Genomic DNA, 23,111 nt, shown 5'->3' on the forward strand with positions numbered 1-23,111 from the left:
CCAGCACATCACCAGATAATCTTACCTTTAAAACAAAAATAGGTCTATACAAATAAAAAACAAAATACAACACAAGCAACCAGGCAAGTTAAAAAGGGCGATATAAAAAATATTCAACAACACTTACACAAAAAAGGACAAAACTAAAAATGGATATAATTAATGCGATTTTTGTCTTGCTCGAGTAAGTACGCAGCTGACTTGTCTCCTATTATCTTTGCTCTACAAAGGACTTCTTTTGTCTCTATTCTTCTCGTTCTTTGTGTCGAGGTGCAGATATTGTTCATTTGCCCAATCAAATTGCAGCTTGTAAGAGCTGCGTACTGACCCTCTTGCTCTCCTCAAAAGGGCTGTAGCATGATGTAGCAGAGTTGTACTGACCCTCTTGCTCTCCTCAAAAGAGCTGTAGCATGATGTAGCAGAGTTGTACTGACCCTCTTGCTCTCCTCAAAAGAGCTGTAGCATGATGTAGCAGAGTTGTACTGACCCTCTTGCTCTCCTCAAAAGAGCTGTAGCATGATGTAGCAGAGTTGTACTGACCCTCTTGCTCTCCTCAAAAGAGCTGTAGCATGATGTAGCAGTGTTGTACTGACCCTCTTGCTCTCCTCAAAAGAGCTGTAGCATGATGTAGCAGTGTTGTACTGACCCTCTTGCTCTCCTCAAAAGTGCTGTAGCATGATGTAGCAGAGTTGTACTGACCCCCTTGCTCTCCTCAAAAGAACTGTAGCATGATGTAGCAGTGTTGTACTGACCCTCTTGCTCTCCTCAAAAGAGCTGTAGCATGATGTAGCAGAGTTGTGCTGACCCTCTTGCTCTCCTCAAAAGAGCTGTAGCATGATGTAGCAGTGTTGTGCTGACCCTCTTGCTCTCCTCAAAAGAGCTGTAGCATGATGTAGCAGAGTTGTACTGACCCTCTTGCTCTCCTCAAAAAAGCTGTAGCATGATGTAGCAGAGTTGTACTGACCCTCTTGCTCTCCTCAAAAAAGCTGTAGCATGATGTAGCAGAGTTGTACTGACCCTCTTGCTCTCCTCAAAAAAGCTGTAGCATGATGTAGCAGTGTTGTACTGACCCTCTTGCTCTCCTCAAAAGAGCTGTAGCATGATGTAGCAGAGTTGTACTGACCCTCTTGCTCTCCTCAAAAGAGCTGTAGCATGATGTAGCAGAGTTGTACTGACCCTCTTGCTCTCCTCAAAAAAGCTGTAGCATGATGTAGCAGAGTTGTACTGACCCTCTTGCTCTCCTCAAAAGAGCTGTAGCATGATGTAGCAGAGTTGTACTGACCCTCTTGCTCTCCTCAAAAGAGCTGTAGCATGATGTAGCAGTGTTGTACTGACCCTCTTGCTCTCCTCAAAAGAGCTGTAGCATGATGTAGCAGAGTTGTACTGACCCTCTTGCTCTCCTCAAAAAAGCTGTAGCATGATGTAGCAGAGTTGTACTGACCCTCTTGCTCTCCTCAAAAGAGCTGTAGCATGATGTAGCAGAGTTGTACTGACCCTCTTGCTCTCCTCAAAAGAGCTGTAGCATGATGTAGCAGAGTTGTACTGACCCTCTTGCTCTCCTCAAAAGAGCTGTAGCATGATGTAGCAGAGTTGCAGCAGGCAGTGGCATAGCAGACCTCGAAATATTAGGGGGGGGACAATACAGAAACATTAAGAAAATATTTTGGGGCATGACCACGCCCTTACTGGTCATTTCCTTATAATCTTTTTTTAATATATATTTTTTTTTGGGGGGGGGGGGGGGGGTGGAGCACGTGCACCCAGTGCCCCTTCCCTGCTTCGGCCCTGACCAGGTCTGCTTTGATCATAGAACTGCTATCTGCCAATCGCCATTTGCCTTTACCCAGTGACAACCTTTTTTTGCAACATGTGTATTTTATAGGTGTCCACGGTTTTACTTGTTGCCCTGTAAGCATGTTATTCAGATCACACTTTTATATACTTTTTGGAAATTTAATGATAATTTGTTGCACTGCAACTTAATTTTGTTAATGCATAGATTGGAGGTTATGATAAAAATGAGGCATAAAAATTTCAATCGGTTATTTTCTCAAACTTTATTTTAAAAGTAGAGTGTAAACAATACGATTATTTTAAAATACAACCCAGTGTGAAATTAACACAATCAGTGGAATTGTACATGGAAGCATATCAATCGTTTCGTTGATAAACTAACAGTTGTATAAATAGATGAAGTAGATAAATAGTTACATGGTAAAGAGACCATGGACATTCATGTTAGACTAATTGTTCCGTGCTATGTGCACACCAGCATAAAACTCTAGTAAATGACCAAGCATTGTACCTCAATTAGTGAAGAAGACAGTGTAATGGCCTGGTGTAGACACCGTTCTTTAAATGTACCATTCCAAATGCAAATAGATGCATATCATCTTCATCTTCTTTTGCATGTATTTACATTTTGGAACCACACATAAAAAGAACGGCCAATATACAAGGCATTATGTTGTCTTATAGCAGTGAATTGAAAGTGGTTTCGAGGGAGCGTCTCATATTAGTGCGGTCTTGATTTTGCTGCAAGGGTAAAAAAAAATAATCGTATTAAAACGGATATGGGATGTTAGAGATAACGCATCATCTTACCATCTCAAGTAAAAAACTTTTCTGTAACTCAAAGATGTTGGCTTTAAGCTCATCTCTAAACGAAACCTATAGAGATATCAACGGTTAGATAATGAATAAATTATTGGTTGAATTAATCATTAAGAGATTATTACAGAATTTTTCTGCTAGAAATGACATTGTGATAAACGAGATCTTTCAGTGAATGAGAGGCGATGGCTGTTAGCAAAAATTACTTTTAAGGAATGAGTTGCAATTGCAAAATTAAAAAAAATGGAATGGAATGAACAAGATGCATTTCCCCCCCAAAAAAAAACGGAATTAAAAAAGATGGACTAAAAGATAAAATTAAAAATAGACGAGATGGCTAGCAATAAATAAAATGTGTTTTTATAAGGGAATGTTCATCAAATACCCTGAGGGGGAGGGAAGAAAAAATACACTGAAGGGGGGCTCTAAAATTTTCAGGTGTCCCATATCCCTCAGGGTATTTAATGGTCTCCCCAAACGAGATTAACCTGCAAAGAATCATTACATTATTAACTTGCAAACGAGATCAACTGGAATGCACTACTATTTCACCTGTTGAGCCTTGTGGCTCTGTGATTCTCTAACCATCTCCTTCTCAAATACAGTGCACATCTTCTGAAGGTCTTTAATTCTGATAAGAAAAAGAACATGCTGAGTATGCTCCGACCTTGACATGCTTGGTGCACTGGGTTTTCGAGCACGACACGTGATTGAAAGGAGAATAGTAGCAAGCTTCTAATACTTACTTGTTTTCTTGGATAATTCTCTGAGAACTTAGTAACTTGGCGTGTTTCTCAAGTCTCACCTGTTCACGAAGTTTAGATATCAGTATCCATTACAATGTTTTGGTGCTCCCTTTCATGAATCGGATTTAGTTTTCGTTTTCCTGACAGTGAGAAACGCTCTTGACCATGGCTACCTTGACAGTTTTGTGAAGTAAGCCACGAAGATGCGAGAAAAGTGCTAAACTGATTGGCAAAACCTTCGCTAGCCGACCTGCGAGGCAGCATGACGGAATCATCGTAGTTTTGACGTTTGTGTCGAGCATCACTGATTCTCGCATTCTAATTGTGGCTAACTTTTGCATTGGTGGCCACGGTAGCGCGTGTCGTACTCTAAAAGAAAATGCCTACTTATTTTTATTCTAAACGAGTAGGGAAAATACGACTGAAAATTTTCTGGTAGCGAAAGAAAAAAAAACGTCGTTGTAATTACTTAAATTTTTGATGCATAATCAAGGCATCTGGACAGCTTTCCGGACTCAGGTTTCTTTTTTTAATTCTGAGCCACATAACAGTTTGTGTGAAAAAAATGAATGGTGACTATTTATTGCACTACTAAATGATCACCACTAACACCAAGTGTGTCTAGGAATGGCACACCGTAGTACTCAAGGCGCAAGAACGACTAACACCTTAAAAATAAAATCAAGAACGTACCAAGAACTGCTCTTCAGCCTTGTGGTTCTTCTCTAACTCGCGTTCGAGCCCTGTGATTTCATTCTCAAAATCATGCCTGAAGTCTTTCACAAGCTTGTCCCTAACAAAAACAAACATGAAGCCCTAGGTGATGTGTGATGACCGATTCTAAGAAAAGCGAATAATGACTTCTGCTGCAATGTTATCAAGATAGTATCTAATCGTTTGGTGTTATCACTATTTTGATGCCTTGTGATCTAGGAGCTAGCAAGCAAACGGTATTTGTACTCTACATTTGGGGAAAAAAATAGCGTCTGCCCCGGAAGCAAATAAAAAGAAAAAAACTCTGAGGGTTTCCCCCCCTCCCCTAAAAAGAGTTTTCTTCAACTGCCTCTCAATTGTCAATCTCAATTCAATTGTCTCTCTTCTAAGTATCATACCTACGACACTGGTCTCTCTCCCAATATCTGTTGATGGTGTCCATCGCTCTTTTGAGGGTCTGCTCCGAAAAACGCTTCATGTTTTGCCGCTTACGCTTTAATAAGAAGAAATAAAATACATTAATGAGATGACAATATATAAGAAAAGGATTGCACTGGATTAACGCGACTAAGCCTTGCGCACAGCCCTTCATATGTTTTTTTCTTAAACGAACACGAGCGACTAGAGTTGCTACCGATCTAGCTACTTCGAAGATCTAACTGTTATTTATTTGCGTGTGAACAAGCCCACTTACTTGCATTGCTTTAACAATGGTTCCCGAAAGTCCAGAGAACATACTGTTCATCTCGAGTCTAGGAATGAACATGAAACAGCCTCATCATCACCATCGCCATAAATTTTACCATCAACATCATCGCTATCATCATTATCGTCGTCATCATCGTAGCCCCTGGCGTCGTCATCACCACCCATCATCATCACCACCATCATCGTCACCACCATCATTATCACCATCCATCATCATTATCCATCACTTTCACCATCACCACCACGACTACCATCACCCAACATCACCACCATCAATCATCATCACCACCCATCATTATCACCGCCACCATCACCCACCACCATCATCACCACCCATCATCACTATCCATCATCATCACTACCCATCATCACCACCACCCATTATCACCTACCATCATCACCACCCATCATCACCACCCATCATCACTATCTACCATCATCACCACCCATCATCTTCACCACCCATCATCACTATCTACCATCATCATCACCACAATCACCACCATTATCACCACCCATCATCACTATTTATCATCATGACCTTCCATCATCACCACAACCACCCATCATCACCACCACCATCACCAACTATCACCACCATCATTTTTACCACCATCCCGAGACACCACAATATTCAAGGCAACCACCCGAACCACTATCACCATGCAAAACCAATAATCTGTTGCACAAGTGTAGGCTAAATGCCTAACTAGTTTACCTAACAGTTTCCTCTTCTGGTCCAGATTCATAGCCTGGCTCATCTTCATACTGTTCTCGACTGACAGCTGTTGAATATATAAGTATAAGAAAACATATAGTTGTGAGGTGAATAGAGAAAATATCACAATTTCCTGAGCTTTTATTCTGTACGAATTATTTAAGTACGATGTTTTGAATGTGTCCCTCTCAAGTATTACCTTTGGAACGTTCTGGGAACAACGTTCTCGGCTTGATATGCGGATTATGCGATGTCGTACTTGGTGCCTTGACTCGCTTCTGTTCTGCTTGATAATCAATTGTTGTAGTATTTATGTTACGTTAAGAACCTTGAACATTGAATGCCCCCGTGCTCAGACTTAACCTCTAACAGAGGGGTGAATGTAGTATTTATGTATGTTAAGAACCTTGAACATTACGTGTTGGGCTGCCTGTGTTATGTTTATTGTTGTACAGCGGTTTTACCCCATAGAATCTCAGGGGGCAGCCATCTTGTTTAGTTTTCGGTTTAGTTTTACAAGCTGTAGATTTATGTTGATTAAAGCCTCAGTTTAGAGGCATACCTTCTACTACAATTTAATCAACATATTTTCTGAAGTCCCATGGATAAAGTACTGCGTCCTGAACGCCTAGAAACCGATCCAAATAGCAGCACGGCCCAGAAGGAATGGCTCCATTGGAAAAGGACCTTCGAGAATTTCGTACAAGTTCTACCTCAGACGGGCCTGGACAAGTTGACCGTTTTAACTAACTTTGTTTCTCCAACACTCTTCCAACACATCGAAGATTGTACGGAATACGATGCAGCAATTGAGGCGCTACAAGCCCTTTATGTTAGACCACGGAATGAGATCTTCGCTCGCCATCTACTTGCAACGAGACGCCAGCAACCATCGGAAAGCTTAGATGAGTACTTGCAAGCTCTGAAAACACTGAGTAAGGACTGTGATTTTAAGAGTGTAACCGCAGCGCAGTACAGCGAAGAGAGCATACGGGATGCGTTTATTACAGGTCTGCAATCCAACACAATCAGGCAACGATTGTTGGAGAACAAAACACTTGATCTAAAGACCATGTTTGACCAGGCTCGAGCTCTGGAGTCAGCTATGAGGAGTTCAGAATCATATGGAGCACCACAGATACCTATAAATGCAGCACTACCTTGTAACAGCACCTCATTGTCAGCAGAACAGCCTGACGAGTCTACTGTAGCTACAATGAAACCTGATAAAGCTACTTGCTTTTTCTGTGGAAACAAGAAACACCCTCGACCGAAGTGTCCTGCCCTGGAGGCTATTTGCAACAAGTGTCAAAAGAAAGGCCATTTTGCTAAAGTTTGTAAAGGAAAGGCGGTTCCAAAAGAAAGAGTTTCGGCAGCAACTTGGTCCCCGATACTCGCCACATTGACAGCTAACCCACCAAAATCCCTCTCTAAATCATGTGGTGTCGTCAATATCCAAGGATTGCAAGTCAAGGCCCTGTTTGACAGTGGGAGTAGTGAAAGCTATATCCATCCCAGTCTAGTAGAGCTAGCAAGTCTGACAGTCCAGCCCTCATCTAGTACCGTATCCATGGCAACCTCCTCGACAGGCGCCATCAAGGTTAGTGGTACTTGCACAGTTGATCTTACCTACCAAGGACGGAGATATGAAGGCCTCAAGTTTTCTGTACTCCCTGGGCTATGTGCAGACCTCATATTAGGAGTAGACTTTCAGTCAAAGCACGAAAGTGTCATCTTCCAGTACAAGGGCTCCGAACCGCCCCTCTCCGTCTGTAGCTTCAGCACTCTGAATGTAGACCCGCCTGAGCCATTTGAAAACCTGACAGCAGACTGTCATCCTATTGCCACAAAGTCACGCCGCTACAGCCAAGAAGATTCCACGTTCATTGATGAAGAAGTTAAGAGGCTGCTTAATGAAGGAATCATTGAGCCCAGTCGCTCTCCATGGCGAGCACAAGTTGTAGTAACCAAGGATGAGAATCACAAGAAGAGGCTAGTAATTGATTACTCACAGACCATCAACAGGTTTACCCTCCTCGACGCATTCCCATTACCACGAATAACCGACTTGGTTAACCAGATCGCCCAGTACAAAGTCTTCAGCACTATAGATCTACGCAGTGCTTATCATCAGATCCCTCTCAAAGATGAGGATAAACCGTACACAGCATTCGAAGCTAGAGGTAACCTGTATCAGTTTAGCCGACTCCCATTCGGCGTCACCAACGGGGTGGCCTGCTTCCAGAGAGAGATGACTAAGTTTGTGGAAGAGAACAATCTCAAAGCGGTCTTCCCTTATCTCGACAACATCACAATCTGTGAGAAAGACCAAGAAGAGCATGATTCCAACCTTCAGAGTTTCCTTGAAGCTGCTAAGCACAAGAACATCTGCTATAACAACGACAAGAGCATCTTCTCCACCAGGCGTCTTCCTATCCTCGGATATGTGGTTGAGGAAGGGAATATCAGTCCAGACCCAGAACGTCTACGCCCTTTGCGAGAGCTACCCGTTCCAAGTGACTCAAAGTCTCTGAACAGATGCCTCGGATTGTTTTCCTACTACTCACAATGGATACCCGCATACTCGGATCGAATCAAGCCAATAACCTCCTGCAAGGTTTTTCCATTACCCGAGCCCGCTGTCGCGGCCTTTGAGAGTATCAAGAAGACGGTGGAGGAAGCTTTTGTTAGTGCAATCGATGAAAGCATTCCATTTGAAGTTGAGACGGATGCTTCAGAGGTGGCATTAGCTGCCACTCTCAGCCAAAATGGGAGGCCAGTTGCATTCTTCTCAAGAGCCTTACAGGGCAGCGAGCTCAAGCACGCCTCAGTTGAGAAAGAGGCACAAGCGATTGTAGAAGCTGTCCGACACTGGAGGCACTTCCTAACAGGGAGGCACTTCACTCTTAAAACAGACCAGAAATCAGTATCTTACATGTTTGACCAGTGCCACAAAGGGAAGATCAAGAATGATAAGATCATGCGGTGGAAGATCGAACTCTCCTGCTATAGTTTCGATATCATTTACCGTCCTGGTAAAGAGAACATTCCACCCGACACTCTGTCCAGAGCTACTTGCGCCACGTTGAGTGAAGATCCCCTCTACCAGCTCCACGAGTCACTCTGTCATCCAGGGGTCACCCGACTCAACCACTTCGTACGCACCAAGAACCTCCCTTATTCCCTTGAGGAGATCAAGAGCATGACAAGTAAGTGTCCAGTTTGTTGTGAATGCAAACCACAGTTTCATCAACCTCCCAAAGTTCCTCTCATTAAGGCTACTAAACCTTTCGAGAGGATAAACATTGATTTCAAGGGCCCCTTGCCAAGTAACAATGGCAACAAGTTCTTCCTCAATGTGGTTGATGAATATTCAAGATTCCCTTTTGTCTTCCCTTGTCCTGATGTGTCTACACCAACAGTGATCAAGTGTCTTACCTCCTTGTTTACGATGTTCGGTATGCCAGCCTATGTACATTCGGACAGGGGCTCCTCCTTGATCAGCCAGGAACTGCGAGACTTCCTGAATGAAAAAGGGGTAGCCACAAGCAGGACAACTGCTTACAATCCCGAAGGCAATGGGCAAGTGGAGAGGTATAATGGAGTGGTATGGAAGGCAATTTCAGCATCCCTGAAGTCTAAGAATCTGCCAGTAAAGCGCTGGCAAGAAGTCCTCCCTGATGTTCTACACTCCATTCGTTCTCTGTTGTGCACGGCTACCAATGAGACACCCCATGAGCGATTCTTCGGTTTTCCCAGGCGATCCTCTTCCGGATCTTCCATCCCAACATGGATGAGTGAGCCTGGACCGGTCCTACTCAAGCGTCACGTCCGTGCAAGCAAGACAGATCCGTTAGTTGATGAGGTGGAATTGCTTCAGGCGAATCCTCACTACGCCCATGTGCGCTATCCAGACGGCCGAGAAACAACAGTCTCTACCAAGCATCTTGCCCCCAAAGGTGAAGTACCAACAATGTACCCACTCCCTCAAGTTAAGCCTACCGTTCCAGGTGAGCATCACCCTGCTACTGGTAGTTCCCCACCTTCCTCGGAGATAGAAGTGGAGATAGGTGTGGGCGAAGAAGTGCCACAGGTCAGTACAGGCCTTGATGGGCAGCCTCCCTTGCGACGTTCGGAGAGGACCCGACGTCCAGTGGACAGACTTAACCTCTAACCGAGGGGTGAATGTAGTATTTATGTTACGTTAAGAACCTTGAACATTGAATGCCCCCGTGCTCAGACTTAACCTCTAACAGAGGGGTGAATGTAGTATTTATGTATGTTAAGAACCTTGAACATTACGTGTTGGGCTGCCTGTGTTATGTTTATTGTTGTACAGCGGTTTTACCCCATAGAATCTCAGGGGGCAGCCATCTTGTTTAGTTTTCGGTTTAGTTTTACAAGCTGTAGATTTATGTTGATTAAAGCCTCAGTTTAGAGGCATACCTTCTACTACAATTGTTTCATCCACATCATCTTCCTCCTCGTCACCTCTATGCAATGTGGTCTCTTTACGAGAAGGACCTAGACGATACGGGATGCATTTAGACGTGATGGTCAAGTTATACATCTAGAGATGGTGGACATGTGATGCACTTAGTGGTAAGAGACACGTGATAAATTTAGAGGTGATGGACACGTGAAACATTTAGAGATGGTGGACACGTGATACATTTAGAGATGGTGGACATGTGATGCACTTAGTGGTAAGAGACACGTGATACATTTAGAGGTTGTGGACATGTGATGCACTAAGTCGTAAGAGACACTTGATACATTTAGAGATGGCGGATATGTGATGCACTTAGTGGTAAGAGACACGTGATACATTTAGAGATGGCGGACATGTGATGCACTTAGTGGTAAGAGACACGTGATACATTTAGAGATGGTGGACATGTGATGCACTTAGTGGTAAGAGACATGTGATACATTAAGAGATGGTTGACATGTGATGCACTAAGTCGTAAGAGACACTCGATACATTTAAAGATGGTGGACATGTGATGCACTTAGTGGTAAGAGACACGTGATACATTTAGAGGTTGTGTACATTTAGTGGTAAGAGACAGGTGATACATTTAGAGGTTATGGACACGTGATACACTTAGTGGTAAGGGACACGTGATACAGTCAGAGGTTGTGGACACGTGATACACTTAGTGGTAAGAGACACGTGATACATTTAGAGGTTGTGTACACTGATACATTTAGAGGTAAGAGACGTGATACATTTAGAGATGGTGGACACGTGATACACTTAGTGGTAAGAGACACGTGAAACATTTAGAGATGGTGGACACGTAATACATTTAGAGATGGTGGACATGTGATGCACTTAGTGGTAAGAGACACGTGATACATTTAGAGATGGTGGACACGTAATACACTTAGTGGTAAGAGACACGTGAAACATTTAGAGGTGACGGACACGTGATACATTTAGAGATGGTGGACACGTTATACTCTTAGAGATAGAAAACACGTGATACAGCGCTATACACAGGGTTAATAAACACGCAATACAGGGCGATGTTCATGTGATGCACTTCAAGATAATGCATACATGAAACACTTAGAGGTGATAGACAAGCTCTCAAGGAGATACAAGACATACAAATATACAAATGCTAAACATCACGACACGTTGACAATCACAAGAACACTATTACAAACCTGACGATGTCCAATCAAAGAATCTCTTTTTGTGTCCACCTTTGGTATTCTGTGGAACACAGATAGTAAATACCTCGAATTAAATCAAATAAAAATAGACTGACCTATCTTTAAATGTACTTTAAGATAATGTCTATTAGTATATGTCTATTAGTATAAGCTAGTCCATCGCTATCATTACTTGCTCTTCTTGGTCGTCTTCACTCGCCTCCTCGTATTCTTCGTCGATTCCTGGGAACATGCCACGCCAAAATGATTAGGAAAAACAATAGGACATTGTTAAAAATTATCCGTTAAGTGTGTTCAGAGTCGGATTGGCAACTATGTTTGAGCTAGACAGTATACGAAATAATATACTACTGGTTGACTGAACAGACAAAGTGCTTTTTGGACATCCCAGACAAAGTCTTATCTAAAGTACGTGATATAATTCAGGGGAAACTAAAAAAATCCACTTGAACCACGGCGAATTTCAATCAGCTAAAGATTTACTAATGCAACGAAAGTAGTATTTTGAAAATTGTCGAGTTTCGAAGATAAAAAAAGCAACAACAACATTGTCACTCAAGTCTGGGGGATCACCTTCTGAAGTATCCATGGATCCCCCTTAGAAAGTACTGTAAATTGCTAGTTTTAACAAAATAACCATTGTAAAAGGATATGTATACTCACTCTTCATGATGGCCGATGTCCCGGGTGTGATAGGTGTCTTGCGGAAGGCTGTTACTTGAAGCTCCCCTGTACGGCGTATTTTACTCTTACTCTTCCCTGAGCGCTTTTCTTGAAGGCCTGTGCTTTTTTGTGCCGACCCAGGAGTCATTCCAATACCGGAGTCTTCCAGCCGCGATCTTCTCATCTCATCACATGTGTCATCACTTGCACGCCTAAGTCTCTCACTCTAAACGCAAATATAAGGACATGATACTGTTATTTGTTGCAAATTAGCGGCTGTGACAGCTTCATTACAGGGTTACCGAAAAGTTCTTTTAGCACAATTTTGCATTAAAATCGGCAATTAGAGTCAGTTAGACAGTGGTTGAAATGCTAGCAAATGCATATCAATAGATAACAGAAACATTTTTGATAAAGCATGTTGTAGTGCCCAACCACGAGAAAGGTATTCGACATCCTATATTATTATGACATTATTATCCTCAATGTTACTGCTATTATATTTCTAAGGTAAGGGTCATGACAACCATTTTTTATACGCCTTAATACCATTTTCATGGTTGACCAAAAGCCGTGTGACGCATTTGTCCCATCTCTTAGCTCATCGTGATCTTCGTCTTGATCATACTGGCTTCTGCTTGGGGAAGTAACGCGCCTGCGTTGCTGTCTCTGGGCCTAGGTGGATCAAACAAGATCGTAACAATAATAATTATTAGGTTACAAAAATGCTGCGTCCACAAATTATCGTTTTAAAAGTTCGGAACAAGTTCATGGTAAACATTTCGTGTGAGCGCAGCATCAAATTTCACAGTTGTAGAACTTTCAATGAAAGAATTATACAAAGATTTTGAAGTTTTTTTTAGAGAAGCCTTCTTTATTCTTTATTTCAGTCACACAACTATACCCGCGAAAGGTGTCCGCTCTCTTGGTTACAAGTACGGGAGGGGTCTGTAGTTCCAATTGGCGTTTTGGGCGTCATCGAAGGCAGAGTTGTGATATCCTGAAAATAATGTAAGTACCTCTAATTGATGGCTGAAATATCAAACCTCTTTTTGCACATATATTTTTCTATCTCATCACTCCATAATCATTGAAAAATGCTTCGTTTACTAACTGCTGCTGGTATTCCCTTTGATTACTCCAGAGAAGAACTAGATGAATAGATTATCATTAAGACAATAGAAGCGAGAGCAGACGTCTTATTTACCTCACAAAGCTTTCGTAGCTCCAACATCTCGGTGGTTTCCTCAATTTCCGACTCGACTGGTGTGGAACTCCTACTTTGTGATGTATTTTTCCCCTCGTTATGGTATTGTATAGGAGATAGATCCTCTTCTGTATAAAATTCTAGAGGTGATTTCCCTTTGCGCACACGGCCGGCTTTAGCTAAAGCTTTTGGTCTTCTCTGCTTCTGATGTGGCGAAACAGGCGAGTTTATTTCTTCATAGGTAACATCTTCGTCGGGAGTTTTCTCTCTACACCTTTCTGCGAAGTCTTTTGTGAAGGCTTGTGCTGTTTTGGGGTTCAGAGGAGGCACCGACAAGCATTTATTGTGGTCTTGAAGCGCCCTCAGCTTTGATCTACGACTACTTGCACTTATGTCGTTACTAGAACAAAGTTCCTCTTCACCGTCATATTTTTCAAGTGGCGAGGGCTGTCTTTTCTTTGTATTAATGGACTTGATGGAGTCTCTGGCATATGAATCTTCTATGATATTACTGTCAGAATCAGCTTTAGAAACATTCCTTTTCCGACAACGTAATGGTTGTCTTCTCCGTTTGTGTCTATCACTATTTTCTTGCTCGACATGTTCACTTTTATTTTCGGGTTGTGGGTCTTCTTTTTCTTCTCTTCCCGAGGAAAGCTGATCCTCATGGTCGTACTCTCCTTGCCATACCACTGGCTTACATGTCTCCCCAGCATGCTGATCTTGTTCCCTTTCGTTTACTTTCCTCACTTTCTGAACCTCTTCCCCTTCCATTATGCTTAGGGGGTAACTTTCGATGCCTTCCAAATTGTCGTTGATTTTATCAGTCTGCTCACAATGGAAGCCTTTGTTGTAATTTGTGACATCGGGGGTTCGATTCTTCTGCGCTTTCGTGGAAGACCGTTTTTGAATATCTTCATCTTGGATAGGCGCTTCATTTGATCCTGGCTTGGAAAGGCCGCTACTGTCATCTGAATCACTTGCTACATAGGGCTCGTCAATTTCGGATTCTTCCTTGCCGTTTTTAGAGCCTAATAATAAAGAAAGTATAGAATAGACATAAAGAGTCATAAAAGACCCAAGAAGGATGAGTAACATCAAGACCAAGAAAAGACAAGAGAAGCAGGAACATGAGCCCCAAAAGTTTCAACAAGAAAAAAGTAAAAAAAAAAAAAAAAGGAGGCACGCCAGAATATTGACGGACAGATGCTATAGACAAACTACAAGCTTTTCTCACCATTACACTTACCAGGAGTGTTTTCTTCGCTGATGGCTTTAAGTGCAGGGCTGATTGAAGTCCTTTTACCCTTCTTCCTTCCACCCAAAGAGCCCCTTGTGCGCCGTTTAGTTTTCCCGTGACTGCTTGGCAGTAGCTTGTCTGGAATCAGATTAAGTGCAGACACTGGTCCAGGCGTCTAAATAAAGAATAAAAAAAGGTAGAAAAAAATCAACCAGAAAGATCAACCGAATCATACTCTGCTAGTTTGTACCTTTTCCAGACCCGGCCAGTCGGTGCCAGAAGATGATGATTCTGAAAACACACCGACTTTCTCCTTAACAAACGCACTTCGAGTAGTTGGACCATCCTTTCGCGTCTTTTTGAACAATCGCTTGGGCTTAGGTGCAGCCGTAGCTTTATGCTTCAGGATTTCCGAGTCGGAGCTAGTCATGCGATGTGAGTGTTTTTTTCTGGACAACTCAGCGTCGCCAGAAGATCTTCTACGAGCTGGGATCTGCGGGAGAAACACAAGGATTAGCAGAATAGACCTTTACCTCCGTATAAAGGACAGCAGCCAAACGCACCTCGTTCTCCGGACTATCAATCGGGAGTGAATCCTGGATCACCTCTCTCTCATTGTCATCATGGCCGGGCGAAGTAAGATCGTTGTGATCCGGCGAGCTAGACGTGCTGGAGAAGACCGGCTGAGACAGACGTCTCTGCTTCGCTGAAGGCGCAGCTACGAAAGTGACCTCTTTCTGCTTGTAAGTACCTGTGCGTGGATCCATAGCGCGCTTCGGTGCCAACGTGGTCGGGGATGGTCGCTACGAGAAGCCAGGTTTGAAATAAGAGTCAGGGGCCGTGCAGATGGGGGCCGGAGGGCTTTAGCCCCCTAACATGATCAACTTTTACATAGAAATTCTTTGTAGGTCAGCCCCTCCACCCCCCCCCCCCCCCCGCCCTCCCTTCATCGTGATTTAACTCAGTTAGAAGCCTCCTCTTCAAAAATTTGCTGCGCGGCCCTGGGAGTCCATAGTTAAGAGCTGGCAAAACAAATCATAATCTGCATATGCCAGTGCGATAGTCTCTACTCAGTAAACATCACAGCTTTTAATTAAAACTTAAACGCAATTCATGACAAGCGAATGCCATCGGATTTAAATCAGTTGCTGTTATTTCTTCTCACCTTTCCGAACGCTGTCCCTTTTGTACCGAAAACCTTCTTCTTGATCTCAGTCAAGGATTGGCTGGACTGCTCCGGCTGTTGTCGCCTTTTTTCCATCCTTTTGTCCACGTTGAATGCACTTGGGTATTTCTTCGCTTTCTTCTCCGGTGGCTGATCATTAGCATTGGCTTCAGAGGAAGCCTTCCCACGAGTCTAAGAACCATACACAGTTCAATTACTTGAAATGAAATGTTTTTAAAGTCAAGGGGGAGGAGGGGTTCTAGAGTGTACGCTTATTGTAAATCCAGCATCTGCTTCATATGATAAATAAACGTACGATGTTCATGAAACAGTGGGCTTGTCGACAGTGGTGACAATAACCTTATTCTTCTTTATTTTCGCGAAAATTTCTCAGCACATTTCGCGATCGAGGAGAAAAACTATATTTGCTGGGGATTTAATCTCAAGATTTTTTTTTCGTTAAAAATAGCGTTAACCAACAACTGAAACGGGACCAAATATTGTAACAAAACTCAAACGTTGTCTCTTTTAAAAGTCAGTCTTACAATATAGGAAAAGTGTCCTTCCTGATCAAATATCGATATCGTTACATGTCCTTACTAGGATATCTCAATAGAACCTCCAATCTCTGTCATCAATTTTTCCATATCCATTAAATTTCGCGAGATTGAAGTTCTTCACGTTCGCGAATTTTTTGAAATAAGGTAGATAGCAATCAATAGTTCACGCCTTCAGAGGGTCATTTCTTTGAAAGCGGGGTATTATCTTGAGGCTAGGCATTAAAAATGCAATCAGACATCCAAATTGCGGTCATGATAATCTAATCATGGTAACAACTGATCCGGCTTTTACCTGTTTTACAGATGGTCATGCAAGTACTAGGCCCACCTGAACAACAACTACAGGTAGTGGCGACTTGAGCGCGCGCTTCTTGCGTCCTTTTCCCGAACTAGCGCCAGAGGTCGAATCGCTCCCATTAGAGCTGCCGCCTTTATTATCCTTCCTTTCTTTCGTCTTGTACTTGCTACGTCGCGATTTACCCGAGGTATCACCGGAGTCATTATCTGCGCTACCGTGTTTCGGGGATTTCTCAGGCTGATCATGTTTAGAAGATTTCTCAGGCTGGCCTTTTTCAGGGAATTTCTCAGTTTCGCTTCTCAGGTCGCTACCCGATGGGGTGTTGTCATCAGATGCGATCGTTCGCATGTCAGAGATCACGTTCCCCACTTTCACTGCTGGGGAGCGACCCGATGGCTGACTGGTCTCTAATGGTATCTCCGATTCCTGGAAGGAAAAAAATAATAAATCTTCATAAGACTAGTGCTTATTTTTAGACCGTTCGTTATTTTATTTTTATTTATTTTTTTTTTTTTGGGGGGGGGGGGGGGGGGGGGTAAAGATCTACTTACTAGGCGCAATCCAGAGACAGAAGAACAAGGAAGGACACAGATAACAGTGTGCCAGTTTACACTTCTTATTAATTGTGAGGGCGAGAACGTAAAATAAAATGGAACGTTTTTTACCTTGGTTGAACTCTCCGGCGGGATTCTGTCTATAGATTTAGGATCACTTGGCAAGGCATCACCCTCTGAAGCTTTTTCGCTAAGCTGGCTGGAAGGTTGTTCGCCTTCCGTGCTGGGCACTAAAAGTTGTTCCTCATCATGGTCGCCTTCCAAAAGAACTGACGGAGGCTACAGCGATAACAAAGAATAACATAAGATATAAAATAAAGTTATATCGTGTTTTTATGTAGACCCAAAGAGATGTAACATCAACGAATTCAAACGTTGTGACTGTTTCTTTTCTAAAGCTCTGGGAAAGGGTTATCAGGGCAAGTCTATCGACTCGCACGAACGAAATCAAACGATGTGAATATTTCTTTTCTAACTAGCTCTTTGAAGGTGTATTAGGTGCAAGTCTGTCGAGTGGTACGAGCGAAATCAAACGTTGTGACTGTTTGTTTTCTAACTAGCACTTGGAAAGTGTTATCAAAGCAAGTCTATAGAGTGAGAAGAGAAAAGCGACTAGGACGCTCGCACCTTTGCTGTGGGCGTTGGCACAATCGTCATATTGCCTCTGAGTCGGTTGCCCACGTGTATTGTATTAATACAGACTGACGCCTTAGGAGACGGGGTGTACTCCCCCTTGTCTACGATGGATGGGGCCACATTCATGCGCTCCAGAATCTTTTTAAAAAGCATCAGATCACCTAGCACTGCGTTAAGGCGTTACAAGATATAGGTGTATAACAGTTTTTTGGGGGTTCTACGGTGATGTTGTCTTTTCTTTGCCCTGAAGGACGACTGTATTAGAAGCCGAAACAATACATCATCACTATCTTATATATGTGCTGCGGTACAATTTGTTTTAGTTGCATTTTACCGAGTAGAAAAGTGACAAAGAAAAATCAGTATTGTAATGACTACCATTATTATAGTATAGTGGCTATTATTATTTGGTCAAAGTGTCGGTTTTTACTACGGTCACCGCGTCCATGATTTCTCTGCAAACCGCGTTTTTTTGTGCCATTTGCAACCAGTGAGTTAAGTATAACTTTAATTTCGGATACAGGAAAGGGGAAAGGCAATGTTGAGGGTATCTTTTCCACAGGGCTGAATGCTAGGTGCCAGTCGATATTCAGGGTTCTTGAACTTCATTCTGAGCAGAAGTCGATGGGAGGTCTCTGGGAAATAGCAAAACAACGTATAAAAGAACATGCAAGGTTAGTCTTCAAGGTGAGTAAAGTAGAGAGATTCATTAGCCGCATTCTTGCCTTACATTCTCTATATGTGAAAGTCATCATTGATTTATGGGCCCGTATCAACTCAGCTCTCCATGAAACGAAACGAATTCTCCTTATCCTTTTGGACCACTGCTTTTTTTCGCAAGAGTATTTTGTCATCCTAGCAAATAAACAAGTGAAATAATCTAATCCCGTCGTTTGTTTCGATTGAATTTGGGAGATGAAGTATACACATTAACTTGAAGATAGTAATTTCAAGATTTATTAATATAATCTGTCTTCCAGTGTTGAATGGAAACAGTAACAAAGGTGCGACTGAGTGGGGCGCTTAAGGTTTGCTAATTCTTTCAAAATGTTGACTAAACACTCCATTACAGTGCCGTAGCAGGCCTCGAAATATTGGAGGGGCACAATACAGAAACATTAAGAAAATATTGGTGGGCACGGCCACACCCCTACTGGTCATTTCCTTATAATGTTGAAAACATTTGGGGGAGCATATCCCGAAGTGCTCCTCCCCCTAGTACGGCCCTGTATTATCCACCATCATCTGAACGTACTTTCAAGTCGATGGTCCCATACATCTTCCGGCTTGATGGTCGCAGTCTCCCATAGCGATTCGCCTCCCTATGGAATATATAAGTTTTTGGCGCTCGGGTGTTATGGTTAAAACTAAAGTACATCGTTCACTAATAATATACGGACTTCTTTAATGATTAGGCAAGCTACAGTAATTTATCAAATGTGCGCCTTGCCTTAGTGGAAAAATGATTACAAGCCTCCCCTTCTAATGAAAACATATGAAAAAAATATATGGGTGGATTGTTACTCCTTCTACGTTGTTAAAAAACATTTTTTTCTAAAGTAAAACGGATTTTGTGATAAGCGCCTCCCCCGAATAAGCGCCTTGGCCCTCTGTGGCGCTTGGAGCAATTAAGCTCCTCTTTATTATTTACCACCTATAACAGTACTGGTACTTTCTATATGTTTTACCAACCTGAGGGCTCTCTTCTTCATCTTCAACGAAAAACGTGATCGTCTTGCTGCCAAGGTTAAAGTCGACCCATGGGCTGGAGAGGCTCTCGTCCTTTGCAAGTAGCACCTATGAGAGGAGTCTAATCAAGCAGCTAAAAAATAACGCGAATCTCTATTTGATGAATCTCTTACCTGTTTATCCCCGATTTGCACATTAAGACAGGGGAAGGAGAACACTCTGAAAAAGAATCGTGTAGCATTAAAGTATTTTCGTCGGCTAATTCAAGCAAGTAAATGATATATTTTAATTAATATCGCCAATCAAGAATCGGACTTCATTTGTTGGTGATTATCCTGAAGCTTTGTAGAAAATATTGCCAAATGTAAACAAGTACAAAGGAATGGTTGATACATTCTTTTAAAAGTAGGAGAGGAACATTCTATGACGTCATGCCAAAATAAAGGCTGGCACCAACCTTTGTCTTTCCCCGGAGCTAGTGTTTAACAGATTCAAAAATCTCCGGCAGCCCTGGGAATAGAAATACAACACCTAGTTAGACCTCATAATGCTAATATGGCAAGGCAAAGGAGCGGAGAGTTTAGCTTAAAATAAATAGACAAATCTTACTGCTTCGAACTCTTCCTGATTGATGGCGCCAAACGCATCTTGCAAGTTCTCATCTTCAAACCAATTTGAGATACATTTCTTCCTTTCACTCTCTTCCAAAAGTCGAAACACCAATTCCAATAATGACGCTTGGAGCTCAAAATCTGAGAACGATAAAAGACTTTTGACAATACAATAAAATGCTACTTCGGGATGGAATATGTACTTACCTCCAGATGCGGAGAGAAGCTGCCCCGTTTCTTCGTGTCTTTCCCAAACAAATAAGATAACATTTATCAGGTTCAAAGTGAGACACAAGCCACAAAATTCATAGTTTTTTTCCCTTCCTAGCAGATAATGTGTGGTTGGACTACAGAGTTGACCCTCAAGAATGTGAAGAAACAAACAGTAAAAGTTTAACAGTGAACATATGTCAGATGACCTTTCTACCTGGTCACATGTAACCGTATGCGAAATGACATCAACACAAGATGACTCACATTTTCCTGTCCTGTTTCAGCTCGTCCTTGTCTTGCTGTACACTTGTACTTTCTCCAAACCAACTGTTCAAAAATTTCAACGCCTGCATAGGAGTCAAAGAAACAACACCAAATGTATAGACTTTACAATCTAGCTGATTGGCTACCGTTTTGAACGTTTGTACCATTATTTTCCAATGACGAGCATCCTTATTTGGTCGACATGGAAATAACCCCTTACCGATAACCCCAGGGCAAAACTCTAATTATAATTAAAACGCACGTGTTTTGAAAACAAATGTTCACAGCAAATAGAACGTTAATAACCAAACTGAATAAGGCGAGAATGTGTTATTTTCTCCTAACATACTTACATTAAGCCTCAACCTCACTTGATGACTGTCGTTAACAACAACATCTCTCAGTAAGTATGGCAGGAAAGGTCTCAGCTTGTATTTATAAGCTATGAAGAAGAGTTCATATTGATAGCAATCAAATGATTAATAAGGCACTGATTTTTCTTGTAGGAATCACCTAAATGGTCAATTACTAGATTTTAACTGATAGTTGTGCATTAAGCATACAGGGCCGTAACAGGGTGTGGTGCACTGGGGGCCACCCCCCACCCCAAAATCTTAAAAATTTCAAGAAAATGATCAGAAGGGGCGTGACTGTGCCCCAAATATTTTCTCAATGCTTGTGTATTGTGTCCTCCCCCCTGAAATATTTTGAGGCATGCCCCAGCTCTGGCCTAACTAGTGGCAAATCAGAACAGCACGATTCTTAGCAGATCTGATTGTTTATTTTTCTAAAACATAAATACTGTCCCTGACTATACCCTACTTCTCAATGGAAAAGCAGAAAACCTGAATTGGGCTTCCTGTGGTAATTAAAGGGAGTCATCCTCAGCTAATCTAAAAAGGAAAACCATCCTTTCCCTTTTTTCTTTTAAATTTGAAGCTGTTTGCGGAGAAAGCTAGTCCCTGACATTTTTGTGAACTTTTCCAGACTTACCTAAAGAGCTTTCTGAGATGATCTGGGGAACACAAATCTAGTTTAAGTAAAGAAATAATAAAAAGACAAAATGTTACAATGTTAGATATATACATACACTAATTGTCTCTAACAGTGCCAAAAGGGTCTTTCTGGAATCCGCAGAGGGAGGTATGTCGACAACTGCAATGAACGCCTGCCATAATTATTTCAAGAAAGAGAAGAGTTAGTATACTAAAGATAGGGGGGGGTCTCAATTATAAATTAAACAACTTTTTTTCATTTTCACTGAACAACATTTGAGAAAATCATTTCAAATCACAGTTGATTTCTAAATTATTTGGGTAGAATTCACCCCGGAAAAACAATTCACATTTTACATAAGTAAGTTTAAGGTTATTTCAAGGCAAAAAAAAAGTAAATATCAGAGCCTAGCAGAATTCTCCAAGGTGTGAAATTAGTTCCTGTCAAAAATGTAAATATGGCTATGTACTAAAAAAATTAACTTAAAAACATAGTACTTATCTTTTCCACAAAGCCTAATTCAATGAATTGTTCCAGGGCTGTTTTCGCCTCATTTTCTGGTACTGTACTTTGTCCACTCAAGATATCATTTAGGGGTTCCAGAATAGTGGATAACGTCGAGATTTTCTTTGAATTGATGGCCTGGAAGAAAGTAAGAATTACAGATTAATTTACAAATCAGCCCAGTGCAAACAACGTCAACAATCCATATTAACCAGCATTGCTACGCTTGGTTGACAACAAAAGAAAATGGTGAAAAAGTACACCAACAATGTCGGCGTTGTTTGCACGGAACTTACAATGGCAACGGTGACAAGTGCAGTAAAAAAAAACACAAGATATACCTGTCGAAGAGTTTCCTCGAAATCCTGGTAGTTCTCATGTGGATTCTCGAAAAGCCTGAAAAATAGGCTTTTGACTTCGTCCTTTCGTGCCTGAATGGATGAATAGGGCAAAACAAAACAGTGCATTCCTATTTGTAATAAGGATGCAAGTAAAGAATTTTGTTTAGGAATAAGAAATATAATTAAGTTAGGAATTATTGGTGTACTAAACAACTACGTAATATCCTGAGCTAGGAGAATAATAATAAAATGCTTTTAGTTTAATATTGCTTTCCAGGTTTCCTTGCTCTTTGGACGCCAGACCAGAAAATTAATTGAACATTGTTGTTTTAAGCGAATTTTGAACTATGAGGTCTCATAATGATAAATAATACTAAATATTACTATGATATGCAAATTATTTTAAGTATCCTAACATAATAAAGAGAGCTTTTACCATTTTTACATTTATCCGTGGTCGAGGTCTCTCGACGCGTCTCTTGTCAAGTGCCAGGCTTTGCTTGCCCGCGAGCTTGTCACTTTCATTTTTCGCGCGCAAGTCCGACCTCAATTCCATAAATGGTGCGCCGTTCCAAATATGGAGAACGGGTATAAAAAAAAAAGGATGTTTTGGTCAAGAAATGAAGGGTTTTTTTTTTCAATTCAGTTAGATTGACTAACACCTATTACCAGAATGTGAGGAAGTTGATTTGCCCTACTTACGAGCCCTGCTTTCGTACATGGTTATTGTTTACCGTATTGTCAATAGACTAGAGAGTTTGGGCTACCTGTGCAGGGGATATAAAATATCGGAGCTCTTTTGGATACCCCTCCCCTACTCCTCTACACGTTTATAACACAATAACACAAAGTTTTTCGCATGCATAAAGATGGCATTTCAAAATAATTTCAGATTAAAATTTCCATCAAGCTTAAAAGATATATAACCTCACATGCTTCGGCAACTTATAAATTGTTCACGTTCTTTTTTCAGATGAATGGTTAAA

At 41.7% G+C, this 23,111-nt stretch overlaps 1 protein-coding gene across 2 annotated transcripts; it reads right to left on the bottom strand.

The window, feature by feature from the left end:
• Positions 1–2,032: 2,032 nt before the first annotated feature.
• Positions 2,033–22,696, bottom strand: LOC116617532. 2 transcript variants are annotated; one of them, XM_032380266.2, is made up of 37 exons: positions 22,562–22,696; positions 22,126–22,215; positions 21,782–21,922; positions 21,375–21,461; positions 21,278–21,299; positions 20,638–20,726; positions 20,285–20,367; positions 20,015–20,052; positions 19,806–19,948; positions 19,654–19,706; positions 19,370–19,415; positions 19,200–19,304; positions 18,763–18,829; positions 18,029–18,142; positions 17,499–17,668; positions 16,983–17,150; positions 16,348–16,743; positions 15,460–15,651; positions 14,858–15,097; positions 14,545–14,787; positions 14,304–14,469; positions 13,055–14,085; positions 12,752–12,847; positions 12,397–12,522; positions 11,848–12,073; positions 11,357–11,406; positions 11,176–11,224; positions 9,946–10,023; positions 5,699–5,782; positions 5,500–5,566; positions 4,768–4,825; positions 4,472–4,566; positions 4,053–4,152; positions 3,360–3,418; positions 3,166–3,244; positions 2,605–2,670; positions 2,033–2,535 (listed from the first exon to the last, which is right to left on the bottom strand). In XM_032380266.2, the coding sequence occupies exons 1-37, from the start codon at positions 22,679–22,681 to the stop codon at positions 2,473–2,475; spliced, it is 5,100 nt and encodes a 1,699-aa protein (XP_032236157.1). In that variant the 5' UTR covers positions 22,682–22,696; the 3' UTR covers positions 2,033–2,472. The 2 variants fall into 2 exon arrangements, with proteins under 2 accessions (XP_032236157.1, XP_032236155.1); XM_032380264.2 differs by having other exon boundaries at positions 5,699–5,785.
• Between the last annotated feature and the right edge of the window lie 415 nt (positions 22,697–23,111).

The sequence above is a fragment of the Nematostella vectensis genome, chromosome 4, assembly GCF_932526225.1.
Source record: "Nematostella vectensis chromosome 4, jaNemVect1.1, whole genome shotgun sequence".
In the NCBI taxonomy this organism is placed as follows: Eukaryota; Metazoa; Cnidaria; class Anthozoa; order Actiniaria; family Edwardsiidae; genus Nematostella; species Nematostella vectensis.

What these genes read in the sequence shown, in the direction of transcription:
- LOC116617532 (XM_032380264.2), bottom strand. Translation starts at nt 22,681, where the DNA reads ATGGAATTGAGGTCGGACTTGCGCGCGAAAAATGAAAGTGACAAGCTC. An exon ending in CACGGATAAATGTAAAAATG is followed by an intron (nt 22,216 to 22,561) that starts GTAAAAGCTCTC and finishes TCATCCATTCAG; the next exon opens with GCACGAAAGGACGAAGTCAA. An exon ending in ATCAGGAAGAGTTCGAAGCA is followed by an intron (nt 19,707 to 19,805) that starts GTAAGATTTGTC and finishes TTCTATTCCCAG; the next exon opens with GGCTGCCGGAGATTTTTGAA.